This window comes from Gopherus flavomarginatus, chromosome 4 (genome assembly GCF_025201925.1).
Source record: "Gopherus flavomarginatus isolate rGopFla2 chromosome 4, rGopFla2.mat.asm, whole genome shotgun sequence".
Taxonomy (NCBI): Eukaryota; Metazoa; Chordata; order Testudines; family Testudinidae; genus Gopherus; species Gopherus flavomarginatus.
The window spans coordinates 213482490-213496138 of NC_066620.1; the positions used below are offsets into that span (position 1 = coordinate 213482490).

The following is a 13649-nucleotide window of genomic DNA, read 5'->3' on the forward strand; positions in this document are numbered from 1 at the left end:
TGTCCAGTCTCATTCCAACTAAATTCCACTTGACTAGGTAAAGTTGCAGTAGCATCCTTAGGTTTTAGCAAGTCTTTGCTCACTTCCTTGTTGGTACACAAACTTTGGCAACCTCAAGGGATGTGTGTGTGGGTGTGGGTGTCTCCCAGTCCTGGGCCAGTGGTGCCATGGACTAGTGGAATGAGCACAGGGCTAGGAGCCAGGAGTTCTTGAACTCGTGTATCCATCTGGCCACTGATTCCCTCCAGAGACTTGGAGACTTAATCCCTGTACCCGTTTTCCCTTGCGTAAAAACGGTGATAATGCAGCCCCATCTCTGCTGGCCCTGTCGTGAGGCTGTACTTAGTGTTTGCAAAGGGCTAGCAAATGGCTAAGTATTGGGGCTTGGGGGAGACAGTGTGACCTAGTGGGCTCCTGGATTAGGATTTGGAGACCTGGGTTTCAATCCCAGCTGTACCAGTCACCTGCTGGGTGACTTTGGGCAAGTCATTGCACCATCTAGTACCTCAGTTTCCCCATGTGTACAATGGGGTAATGGTAGTGACCTCCTTTGTACAGAGCTTTGAGATCTAGTGATGCAAGTACCATATAAGAGCTGGGTATGATTATGATGACCACAGTCATGGGTGCATTAGAGACACTTGGATAGACCCAGCCTCTAATACATTTAAGGAAGAAAGGTGCAATGTAACAAGAGGGGCTCCCCAGTCTGTTTGTCGAATCCACTCATCTCGTGTCAGATATGTGGAGTGTCAGTTCCTGGGGGCAGGAGCTGTCTTTTTGTCTGGTGTTTAATACCTGCAGAAGGACATTCTGCATCTCCAGACAGCAGTAAACAAAGGGCTTTTTGTCGGGATTTCCCGAGCACGGGTCTTAATCAGTTTCTCCCTCTTTCTCCCCCGTTTTATCTGCGCTCCGGCCGGCCTCATGTTATTTTTGCCCTCTCGAAGGCATGCGATTGATTTGTTGCAGGGAACTTGCGTCCTAGCCTCATGTCTCAAGGCCAGGCGGTTTTGTTCCAAGCTCCCTCTCGAAGGCAGAGGCTCGTGCTGTGCCTGGCCCGGGGGTATGGCTGGTGGTCTCATGGCAGAGCTTTGGCTTGGACCGAGTCACAGCTGGCTCTGTGTGGATGGGAAAAGAGGGATCCCTGAGATCCTTCTCCTCCCTATGTCCACACAGGAGGCAGCTGCAGTTCAACTCAGGCCTGCCTTGCCCAGCCCAGACAGGAGGTGTCTGAGCAAGGCAGGGACGGTGGCGAAACCCCCCAATCCTGCCCTAGCTCCAGATATCAACAGGAGGGGAGTGGCTGTAATTGCCCTGGCCAGTTCACTGCCCCCACCCCAGGGTGCCTCATACATAGGCCTAACTCCTCTGCTCTGCTGAGCACAAGAGATGCTGAGCCATCCTCCCGCCCCGGGCTGCAGAGGCCAGAGTTTGCCCATCTGCACAGTGGGGTTCACTGCCGGGGGAGTTGCAGGGCCTCCCCCCTGGCTGGTTTTACAGTGTTCGGCATTTCCCAAGCCTTGCTAGGAGGTGGCCCTGCTAACCTTTGTTCAAAGGTTTTACAGAGATGGGCGGGGCAGGGCGGGGGAGGGGAAGAGGACCGAGTCGGCTCGTCTGCTCCTGCATTGCAATGCACTGAGACGCAACTGGCGCGACCACCCGGCTCCCTCCCTAACCCGTCGGTGGGGACGACCCTGGGAATCCCAGCTGCAGAGCTGCCCCCGCTCTGGGCCCGCTGCCGGCCGCGCTCTCCGACGCTGCTTGGTGATGACAACCTGACCGCTGCACTGGGACGGCTCTTGGCTTCTTCACAGCTCTCACCCGCCTTCTCTTTTTCATTCCTGCCTTCCACTCCCTCTCTCCTTTTCCCTCCCGCTTTCCTTTGGGCTCGCTCGTTTTCCCGGTGATTCCTGGCTCTGTCCCACAAAACCCCGATTCAGCCCCCATTGATGCTAGTGGAAGCTGGCTGGGTCCCACCCAAAGAGCCTTTACGGCCAGCCCCCAGGTTCCCACGCTTCCGCCTCACTCTGGGGCCAGCTGGTTTTCCTCCAAACTTGTTAATTCTCAGCATTGCAGAGGAGCTGGATCGGGGCCTGGTGCGTGAGGACGAGCAAGCCGAGAAGAGAGGAGAATTCTGTTCCTAACGGGTCTTTGTCCCCCCCTAGGTCCAGGCGGCAGGAGGAGGGGAACAGGGCGCTGTGGCCGGCTGGGCTCCATCACAGCTCTGAAGTACGCGGTGGTCGGACTCTACCTGCTCGTGTTCCTGATCCTCGTCGGCTTCTTCATCCTGGCAGGTAAAGGCGCCTCCGGTTTGCCTCCTGCTCCGGGGAGGAGTGGAATGAGGTGGGGAATGCCGTGTTTGTACCGGAGCCTTCACGGCCGCCTCTGGGCTGCCACCTCTTTCAGCCAGGCAGGGCTGAAAATGCTTGTGGTCTGGTAGGAGCTGCATGAGCTCACTGCAGTGTTGGGTGGTTTCGAGAAGCCAGGCTCTGGCTCCAGCAGGGATCACCGTAGGGAGGGTCTCTGGCTGTGCTATCCGGGGGAGGGTGGGGCGGGAAATGGGGGATGATCACAGTGCTCCCTTCTGGCTTTGGAATCTAGGACTCACCAAGTCACGAGTCCTCATGGCCCAAATGCCCAGCGGTGGTCGCCCTCTCCGTCTCACTCTTTCACTACGTCGTCCCTCAGGGCAGCTGTCAGCCTGCAGCCCTGGGCACTGCCTTGAGTGACCACACGTGGGACTGGTCAGGAGATGGACTACCGAGAGCTAGGGGCTATTCCTGGCCCTGCCACTGGCTTGCTGCATCATCCTGGGCAAGTCATGTTAAAAAAAAAATGTCTCTGCATCTTCAGATCTTCAGGCGCTAGAAAAAGGCAAAACGTAACGAGTGGGCCAGATCCTCCTGTGCTTTTCCGCAGCCACGTTCTTTCTCCGCCAATCGCTGCGCCTCAGAGATCTCCCTCGGCAGTCCCTTAATCCCCCCAGCATGTCTCCAGGATCCTGTGTTTACTCCACCACCCGGCGTCTTGGGTGTAATCATACCCAATGCTCAACCAGGCACAGCTTGAGTAATTCTTGGCTCCAGGGGGCTGTGGTTGCATCAGGCCGAGGTGCACCACGCGGAGGATTAATGAACAGCCTTGGCCTGCCCCGCTCCCAAGCTGATGTGTTGGTTTTGTGGGCTGAGCTGTTTCCACCCGAATGTTTTGCAAAGCCACTTCCACTGCAATCGCTCCCAACTGCCATGAGGCCAAATTGCGATGTGGTGCTTGGCGGTCTGGCCCTTTCATTTCCCGCTGACCCTTGGAAGAAACAACCCACCCGCTTCTTGTTTAGTTTGAGAGGCCTCCCACCGAGAGCAGCATGGGCCTCCCGAACCCGACACCATGGAAATCAAGTCTTGACTCCACACAGCTCTGGAGAAACGCCATCACTCTGGGCCTGTCTGAGATGCACAGAATATTTGTACAGCCCCTAGCAGAGTGCGGTGCCATTCTTGGTTGGCCCTTGCACACCACCATAATAAATGTGATTATAAATCATCATAAAGATCTGTGTGCGCGTTTCATCTGCATCTCCCAAGACTCGGACCCACAGGGTTACCCAGGATCTTGATCAATCGCACAAGTAAGCAGGACCAAGTCTACTCAGTGCTAGGATCGGAAGCCTGGAAAGGAAACCTAGGTGTCACACAGGACATGAATCTGTAGGAGGCTCTTTCCCTCTGCTAGTGCCAACTCCAGTGCACCAGACTCCCACAGGCCAGATAGTCCTTGTCAGTCTGGGACGTGAGAGACTGAGTCTAAGAACTCCCCCTGCCTGGGTCATCAGCATGGCTTAAATCCCTTGTCATCAGCACCGCTATCCTGACCTTTATCACTTGAGCTACAGGAGGAGCTCCATCAGCCAGTGGCAGTAGGCTGTTACCCCTCTAGCAGCCTAGCAGCTGTGCCAGTGAGTTTCTCGAGCACACTCCTGAACTCGGATCTCCCATGAGGCATCATGAGACCTCACTGTGAGGCCGTTGACCTGGCCTGCTGCCACATACTTCTTGGAGGAAAGTGAGCACGCAATATCTGCAGAAGGGAAAGAAACCTCCCACAGCTGGGGTGCAGTACTGGATCTGGGTTGAGTTCTTACTGCTAGAACGAGCTCAGGCCAGGGGGAAAGAATCAGGCTACCAACTGTGAGCCCCAGAAACCCTGCCCTGGACTAGGAGGCAGGCGCACTGGAAACTCCCTAAAAGTGGGGGGCCCCCGGCACCCGAAATGTGGCCCTGTCCCCCATGCCACCCCTTCCGCTGGAGGCTCTGCTCCCGTGCCAACCCTTGTCCCTAGGCCCTGCCCCCACCACATCCCTTTCCCCGAGCACCTGCCCTCGTGCAGCCCCTTCCCCCAAGATCTCACCTCCGCTCACTCCTCTCCATCCCCTCCCTGCCCTACATCACTCACTCTTATGTCTGTTAAAAAGTGATGGGACCTGTGACGAAGTGGAACTGTTCTTAATGTTTCCTCTGAATACTGTGGGAGTGCCTCAGTTTCCCCTATGCAGTTCTTAAGTCTCCAGCGTGCATAAATGGCCGACATTCTGTCTCCTGGCAACAAATGGCTGGGCCCCTTCCCCCTGCAAGGGGATGGCTAAAGGTGAACGAAGAGATCAGGTGACCTCCTGGCCCAGGAAAGAGACAAAGGCCAGAAAGGAGGGGCTGGAGGGGGTTTCAGTCTGCAGCTGCCTGGGGACGGGAAGTGAGGGCAGAGGGGGGTGTCTGGGCTCACTGCCCCCCAGAATGGACCTGGCTGAGGAGTCCGGTTCTCTGTACCTACAAGCTCTGTTTCAGACCGTGTTCCTGTCATCTAATAAACCTCTGTTTTACTGGCTGGTTAAGAGTCAGTGTCTCAGGCGGACTCGCTGTGGGAAGCACACGGAGGGGCAGAGGATGCTGAATGCTCCAAGGTCAGACCCAGGTCAGACGTGTGAGCTTCTTGCCCTGAAGATAGTCTCCAAGGGAGAGGAGGCTCCCCAAAGTCCTGGCTGGCTTTGTGAGGAGCAGTTCCAGAGCATCACCTGGGGACTCCGTGACAGAGCCATGGCCCCCTCGTCCTCCCTGTTCCAGTGCCCCTGCTAGGAGGTTGACATGGGCCTGGACTTTGAAACACCTGGCAGAGACACTGTCCCTACAAAATCCATCCTTGAATGTGAGTTCTGGGTTTCCTCGTCCTACACGGGCCACCTGTTTAGCTGCATGCATTCAGCTACTAGTTCTGGACTATAACATACAGCACCAAATCCTTGGGCACTTAGCACACAGCGGGACCTCCCAGAACTTTGCAGCAACGGGGGACATAGAAACCCGCTCCTCCTGTTTCAAAACCCCTGGCCCCTTTGGCCAAAGGAGAATCTCCACTGGGAATTCACAGTATAGGGTCACTGAGACACGTCAGCACCGGTCTCATTCAATCCAGCAGAGGGTGTGTAATAACCTTAGTCCCAGATTTGGACCTTAGCATCCAAAATATGGGGGTTAGCATGAAAACCTCCAAGCTTAGTTACCAGCTTGGACCTGGTACCTGCTGCCACCACCCAAAAAATTAGAGTGTTTTGGGGCACTCTGGTCCCTCTGAAAAACCTTCCCTGGGGACCCCAAGACCCAAATCCCTTGAGTCTCACAACAAAGGGAAATAATCCTTTTTCCCTTCCCCCCTCCAGGTGCTCCTGGAGAGATTCACAGACACAAGCTCTGTGAATCCAAACAGAGTGAATCTGCCTCTCTGTTCCCAATCCTGGAAACAAAAAGTACTTTCCTATTCCCCCAGAGGGAATGCAACATCAGGCTAGCAATCCAACACACCGATCTCCCCTTGATTTCTTCCTCCCACCAATTCCCTGGTGAGTACAGACTCAATTTCCCTGAAGTAAAGAAAAACTCCAACAGGTCTTAAAAGAAAGCTTTATATAAAAAGAAAGAAAAATAAGTACAAATGTTCTCTCTGTATTAGATGATACAACACAGGGTCAATTGCTTAAAAGAATATTGAATAAACAGCCTTATTCAAAAAGAATACAAATCAAAGCACTCCAGCACTTATATTCATGCAAATACCAAAGAAAAGAAACCATATAACTTACTATCTGATCTCTTTGTCCTTACACTTGGAAACAGAAGACTAGAAAATAGAAACTACTTCTCCAAAGCTCAGAGAAAGCAGGCAGCCAGAAAACAAAGACCTTAGACACTATAATTTTTTGGGTGGTGGCAGCAGGTACCAGGTCCAAGCTGGTAACTAAGCTTGGAGGTTTTCATGCTAACCCCCTCCCCTGGCCCCTTTGGCCAAAGGAGAATCTCCACTGGGAATTCACAGTATAGGGTCACTGAGACACGTCAGCACCGGTCTCATTCAATCCAGCAGAGGGTGTTGTTAACACATACCCTGCAGCCTGTTCACTACAGCATTTACTATGGGTGCTCAGTAGCATTGGGTACTGAAATGGAAGCAGAGCGGGAACGTGGTTCCTTCGACAGTTTACAAAAGAATCCAAGCAGTATCTTCCTTCCGCCCTCTGTTCACAGCCCCCCTGACCGGAGCATGAATTAAGAGACCATTTGGGTTGTCACTTCCAGACTGGTGTGCAAGCACGTATAGATCATCTACAGCAGAGATCGGCAACCTTTGGCACGCGGCCTGTCACGGAAAGCCGCTGGCGGGCCGGGATGGTGTGTCTACCTACAGCATCTGCTCCCACTGGCCGCGATTCGCCGCTCCAGGCCAATGGGGACTGCGGGAAGCGGCGTGGGCCAAGGGATGTGCTGGCCGCTTCATGCAGCCCCCTTGGGCAGGGATGGTGAACCACGGCCAGTGGGAGCTGCGATTGGCTGAACCTGCGGACGCTGCAGGTAAATAAACTGTCTTCCCTGATGGGCCGTGTGCCAAAGGTTGCCAATCCCTGAGCTACAGGATCTAGGTGTGACGGTGCACTCCACATGATGTTATGAAAATATGCTAATGAGTGTGAATATAATGTAACTGGAACATGCTTCATGCAAAAGGTCTCTTGTAAGGTATCATTACAAAGCTTATCATCTACTGAGTGTGGTCATCCTATTTGTATAAATGTATCATTCTTGTATCTGAAACTAGGAATATGAAATATAACTCTGAGGGCCTATTGTAATTATGCAAAGTGTGGGCCATTAATGGTGATTTGGAATCTTGATGGCTCCCATCAACCAGGACAACTGACTGTGGGTGGCTCTGTTTGCAGGCAGCCTTCCTGTGAGCCAGGCCGGGAAGAATGAAGGCTTGGGGCTTCACAGGACATGTGACCAGGTCACCTGGTACTGGAATCCATCTTTAACCTGGTGCTTTTCCATTTAGAATGGGGGGAGACCCAGAGAGGGACACAAGATTCCCACCTTGTGCAAAGCTCTATAAGGGGGTGGAACAGAACAAAGGAGGCTGCAGTCATGAGAAATCCCCTAGCTATCACCTGAGCTGGAACAAGGGCTGCACAAGGGGAAAGGATTGGGCCCAGACTAAGAAGGAGTCTAGTCTGTGATGGAAGCTTATTGGAACATCTCTGAGGGAGAGATTTGATCTGTAATCAGTTTCCTAATGTATTAGGCTTAGACTTGTGTGCTTTATTTTATTTTGTTTGGTAATTCACTTTGTTCTGTCTGTTACTGCTTGGAACCACTTAAATCCTACTTTCTGTATTTAATAAAATCACTTTTTACTTATTCATTAACCCAGAGTCTGTATTAATACCTGGGGGAGCAAACAGCTGTGCACCTCTCTCTATCAGCGTTATAGAGGATGGACAATTTTATGAGTGTATCCTGTACAAAACAGCTTTATTTTGGGTTTGGACCCCACTGGGAGTTGGGCATCGGGGTGTTGGAGACAGGAGCACTTCTTAAGCTGTTTTCAGTTAAGCCTGTAGTTTAGGGGGATGTTGTTCAGACTGGGTCTGTGTCTGCAGCAGGCTAGCGTGTCTGGATCAGACCAGGCAGGGCACTGGAGTCCCAAGCTGTCAAGAAAGCAGGGGCAGAAGTAGTCTCAACACATCAGTTGGCAGTTCCCAAGGGGTTTTCTGTGATCCAGCCCGTCACACCATGCAGCACCCGTCCATCTTCTAAACAAACCCTCTGCTTTCTCAATATTGACAGTCTTCGTACCTGGAAGCAAGACCGCCTGGAAGTGGGCCATCAGCCTGCTGTCAAAGCATAGGCTGCGCGGAGCTCCGGGGTGGGGAAGGGAACTCTTGGAAGGCAGGGTGGGCCTCATGTCAGTTCTTGGTATGTTTTTATTCTCTCCCTGCTGGGAGTAATTTAAAATGTGCAGGCAGATCATGTGAATGGAGGCAACCCAGAGCCCGCCCCCACCCCCCCGTAACACATATACACAAACACCCCAATGGAGCTTCCCTGACACCAGGTGCCTATGGAAACACCGACTCGCTCTTCCACGGTGGTAGGGAAACCGCATCGTCTGATCCCCTTCCCTGGTATTGCTCCTTTTCGCTTTGTAAAAGGGTTTAACCCACGGGACTCGAGCCAAATCTCCAAAGTCAGCATACTGTCAATAGTCACTCTCCTGGTAGGGCTGCCAACTTTCTAATTGCACAAAACTGAACACCCTAGCCCCGCCCCTTCCCCGAGGCCCTGCCGCTTCCCCGCCCCTTCCCCAAGGTGAGGGCACTGGGCTGGGGGTGCAGATTGTGGGGTAGGGCCAGGGATGTGGGATTTGGGGTGTGGGAGGGGGCTCTGGGCTGGGGCAGGAGGTTGGGGTGCAGGGGGGTGAGGGCTCTGGGATGAGGATGCAGGCTCTGGGATGGGGCCAGGGATGAAGGGATTGGGGTGCAGGAGGGGGCTCTGGGTTTGGGGGTGCTCAGGGCTGGAGCAGGGGATTTGTGGTGTGGGGAGGGCTGTGGGCTGGGGGTGCAGATTGTGGGGTAGGGCCAGGGATGTGGGATTTGGGGTGTGGGAGAGGGCTCTGGGTTTGGGGGTGCTCAGGGCTGGAGCAGGGGATTGGAGTGAGATGGCTCCCAGTTAGCAGTGCAGCGGGGGTGCTAAGGCAGGCTTCCTGCCTGTCCTGTCACCACAGACTGCGCTGCGCCCCGGAAGCAGCCAGCAGCAGGTCTGACTCCTAGGCGGAGGTTGACAGGTGGCTCTGCATGCTGCTCTCGGCACCACCTCCCAGTGTGGAGCCGGTGCTCGGGACGGGGCAGCACGTGGAGCCCCATGGCCCCCCCACCTAGGAGCCAGACCTTCTGGCCGCTTCCAGGGCACAGCACGGAGCCAGTACAGGTAGAGACTAGCCTGCCTTAGCTGGGCAGCACCACCAACCTGACTTTTAACAGCCTGGTCAGCGATGCTGACCGGAGCACCTGGGTCCCTTTTAGACCAGGTGTTCCCATTGAAAACCGGACACCTGGTCACCCCACCTCCTGGGCGTGGGCAGAACTAACCATTGGGCCCAAAGGATGCTTGGGGAGGCTGCCTGGTCAGAGAGTGACTCCACCCCAGAGTTAGGTAGCATGCAGTCGGGAGATTTATGGGTTTTGCTTTTAACTTAGTTGCAGTGGCCTTCTTACCACGTCCTGTCTAGGAAGCCTGGATCTGTTGGAATCTGAAGGGCAACCTTCCTGGGGTCAGTCCTTCCTTCTGGGTCAGACAGATGCAGGAGGACGTCAGCTGGAGCCTTTAGTCCCTTCCCCCTGCCCCTCCTGTTTTTGGTTGAATCCTGACCCTTTCCATAGACTCATAGACTCATAGACTCTAGGACTGGAAGGGGCCTCGAGAGGTCATCGAGTCCAGTCCCCTGCCCTCATGGCAGGACCAAATACTGCCTAGACCATCCCTAATAGACATTTATCTAACCTACTCTTAAATATCTCCAGAGATGGAGATTCCACAACTTCCCTAGGCAATCTATTCCAGTGTTTAACTACCCTGACAGTTAGGAACTTTTTCCTAATGTCCAGCCTAAATCTCCCTTGCTGCAGTTTAAGCCCATTGCTTCTTGTTCTATCATTGGAGGCTAAGCTGAACAAGTTTTCTCCCTCCTCCTGATGACACCCTTTTAGATACCTGAAAACTGCTATCATGTCCCCTCTCAGTTTTCTCTTTTCCAAACTAAACAAACTCAATTCCTTCAGCCTTCCTTCATAGGTCATGTTCTCAAGACCTTTAATCATTCTTGTTGCTCTTCTCTGGACCCTCTCCAATTTCTCCACATCTTTCTTGAAATGCGGTGCCCAGAACTAGACACAATACTCCAGTTGAGGCCTAACCAGCGCAGAGTAGAGCGGAAGAAGGACTTCTCGTGCCTTGCTTACAACACACCTGTTAATGCATCCCAGAATCACGTTTGCTTTTTTTGCAACAGTATCACACTGTTGACTCGTATTAAGCTTGTGGTCTACTATGACCCCTAGATCTCTTTCTGCCATACTCCTTCCTAGACAGTCTCTTCCCATTCTGTATGTGTGAAACTGATTGTTCCTTCCTAAGTGGAGCACTTTGCATTTATCTTTATTGGACTTCATCCTGTTTACCTCAGACCATTTCTCCAATTTGTCCAGATCATTTTGAATTTTGACCCTGTCCTCCAAAGCAGTTGCAATCCCTCCCAGTTTGGTGTCATCCGCAAACTTAAAAAGCGTACTTTCTGTGCCAACATCTAAATCGTTGATGAAGATATTGAACAGAGCCGGTCCCAAAACAGACCCCTAGGGAACCCCACATGTTATACCTTTCCAGCAGGATTGGGAGCCATTAATAACTACTCTCTGAGTACGGTTATCCAGCCAGTTATTCACCAACCTTATAGTAGCCCCATCTAAATTGTACTTTCCTAGTTTAGCTATAAGAATATCATGCGAGACTGTATCAAATGCCTTACTAAAGTCTAGGTATATCACATCCACCGCTTCTCCCTTATCCACAAGGCTCCTTATCCTATCAAAGAATGCTATCAGATTAGTTTGACACGATTTGTTCTTTACAAATCCATGCTGGCTGTTCCCTATCACCTTACCACCTTCCAAGTGTTTGCAGATGATTTCTTTAATTACCTGCTCCATTATCTTCCCTGGCACAGAAGTTAAACTAACTGGTCTGTAGTTTCCTGGGTTGTTTTTATTTCCCTTTTTATAGATGGGCACTATATTTGCCCCCTTCCAGTCTTCTGGAATCTCTCCCATCTCCCATGATTTCCCAAAGATAATAGCTAGAGGCTCAGATACCTCCTCTATTAACTCCTTGAGTATTCTAGGATGCATTTCATCAGGCCCTGGTGACTTGCAGGCATCTAACTTTTCTAAGTGATTTTTTACTTGCTCTTTTTTTATTTTATCTTCTAAACCTACCCTCTTCCCGTAAGCATTCACTATGTTAGACATTCCTTCAGACTTCTCAGTGAAGACCGAAACAAAGAAGTCATTAAGCATCTCTGCCATTTCCAAGTCTCCCGTTACTGTTTCCCCCTCCTCACTGAGCAGTGGGCCTACCCTGTCCTTAGTCTTCCTCTTGCTTCTAATGTATTGATAAAAAGTCTTCTTGTTTCCCTTTGTTCCCATAGCTAGTTTGAGCTCATTTTGTGCCTTTGCCTTTCTAATCTTGCCTCTGCATTCCTGTGTTATTTGCCTATATTCGTCCTTTGTAATCTGACCTAGTTTCCATTTTTTATATGACGCCTTTTTATTTTGTAGGTCACACAAGATCTCGTGGTTAAGCCTAGGTGGTCTTTTGCCACATTTTCTATCTTTCCTAACCATCGGAATAGCTTGCTTTTGGGCCCTTAATAGCGTCCCTTTGAAAAACTGCCAACTCTCCTCAGTTGTTTTTCCCCTCAGTCTTGATTCCCATGGGACCTTACCTATCAGCTCTCTGAGCTTACCAAAATCCGCCTTCCTGAAATCCATTGTCTCTATTTTGCTGTACTCCGTTCTACCCTTCCTTAGAATTGCAAACTCTATGATTTCATGATCACTTTCACCCAAGCTTCCTTCTACTTTCAAATTCTCAACGAGTTCCTCCCTATTTGTTAAAATCAAGTCTAGAACAGCTTCCCCCCTAGTAGCTTTTTCAACTTTCTGAAATAAAAAGTTGTCTGCAATGCAGTCCAGGAACTTGTTGGATAGTCTGTGCCCCACGGTGTTATTTTCCCAACATATATCTGGATAGTTGAAGTCCCCCATCACCACCAAATCTTGGGCTTTGGATGATTTTGTTAGTTGTTTGAAAAAAGCCTCATCCACCTCTTCCACCTGATTAGGTGGCCTGTAGTAGACTCCCAGCACGACATCACCCGTGTTTTTTACCCCTTTTAGCCTAACCCAGAGACTCTCAACACTTCCATCTCCTATGTCCATCTCCACCTCAGTCCAAGTGTGTACATTTTTAATATATAAGGCAACACCTCCTCCCTTTTTCCCCTGTCTATCCTTCCTGAGCAAACTATACCCATCCACACCAACATTCCAGTCGTGTGTATTATCCCACCAAGTTTCAGTAATGCCAACAATGTCATAGCTGTATTTATTTATTAGCACTTCCAGTTCTTCCTGCTTATTACCCATACTTCTTGCATTTGTATATAGGCGTCTAAGATACTGGTTTGATCTTGCCTCCCAGCTTTGCCCTGACCCTCCTTTCTCTCTGCCATTATATCCCGTGCTCCCTCCTGTTTCCAACCCATCTCCCAGGTCTTGTTCCCCACTTACCTGTGGGCTTTGCTCACCTGTCCCCGTCAAACCTAGTTTAAAGCCCTCCTTACTAGGTTAGCCAGTCTGTGCGCAAATAAGACCTTTCCCCTCCTCGAAAGGTGAACGCCATCTATGCCTAGCAGTCCTTCCTCGAATAGCATCCCGTGGTCGAGGAAGCCAAAGCCCTCCTGGCGACACCATCTTTGCAGCCAGGCATTCACCTCCACGATGCATCTGTCTCTGCCCGGGCCCCTACCTTCGACAGGAAGAATCGAAGAGAATACCACCTGCGCTTCAAACTCCTTAACCCGTACTCCCAGAGCCCTGTAGTCACTCTTGATCTGCTTAGTGTCACACCTCACAGTATCATTTGTGCCCACATGGATGAGTAGCATGGGGTAGTAGTCAGAAGGCCGGATAATCCTCGACAAACCTCTGTAACATCTCGGATACGGGCCCCTGGCAGGCAGCATACCTCCCGGGATGAACGGTCAGGGCGACAGATGGGTGTCTCCGTCCCCCTCAGCAGAGAGTCTCCAACCACCACTACCCTACGTTTCTTATCAGTGGTGGCAGCAGACCTCCCAGCCTTAGGGGTACGAGGCTTCGCCTCCTTAACTGTTGGGGGTGATTCCTTCTCTCCTGTATCAAGAAGAGCATAACGGTTATCTATTACCACAGCAGGAGGGTTCGCAGCAGGGGTGGAGCACTGCCTGCTGCCAGAAGTAACCAGCTGCCAGTGTCCACCCTGAGCCATCTCCTCCTCCACTGGTGTGTCAGTAGTCCTGTGAACTGGGACAGCTATGTTAGTTCACAGGACTACTGACACACCAGTGGAGGAGGAGATGGCTCAGGGTGGACACTGGCAGCTGGTTACTTCTCCATGCCAGGAGTTGTGAGGGATGAGGGAACTGCCCCCCTAATTCCAGGTATATTTACA

The 13649-nt window shown here is 51.6% G+C and overlaps 1 protein-coding gene across 3 annotated transcripts in view; it reads left to right on the forward strand.

Moving 5' to 3' along the window:
* The window catches only part of SCARA5 (scavenger receptor class A member 5), a 156818-nt gene that overhangs the window by 31273 nt on the left and 111896 nt on the right, over nucleotides 1–13649 (forward strand). For all 3 annotated transcript variants that reach the window (XM_050948851.1, XM_050948849.1, XM_050948850.1), the window contains exon 3: nucleotides 2169–2297. In XM_050948851.1, the coding sequence (XP_050804808.1) occupies nucleotides 2169–2297 (129 nt within the window). The remainder of the gene's footprint in view (nucleotides 1–2168; nucleotides 2298–13649) is intronic.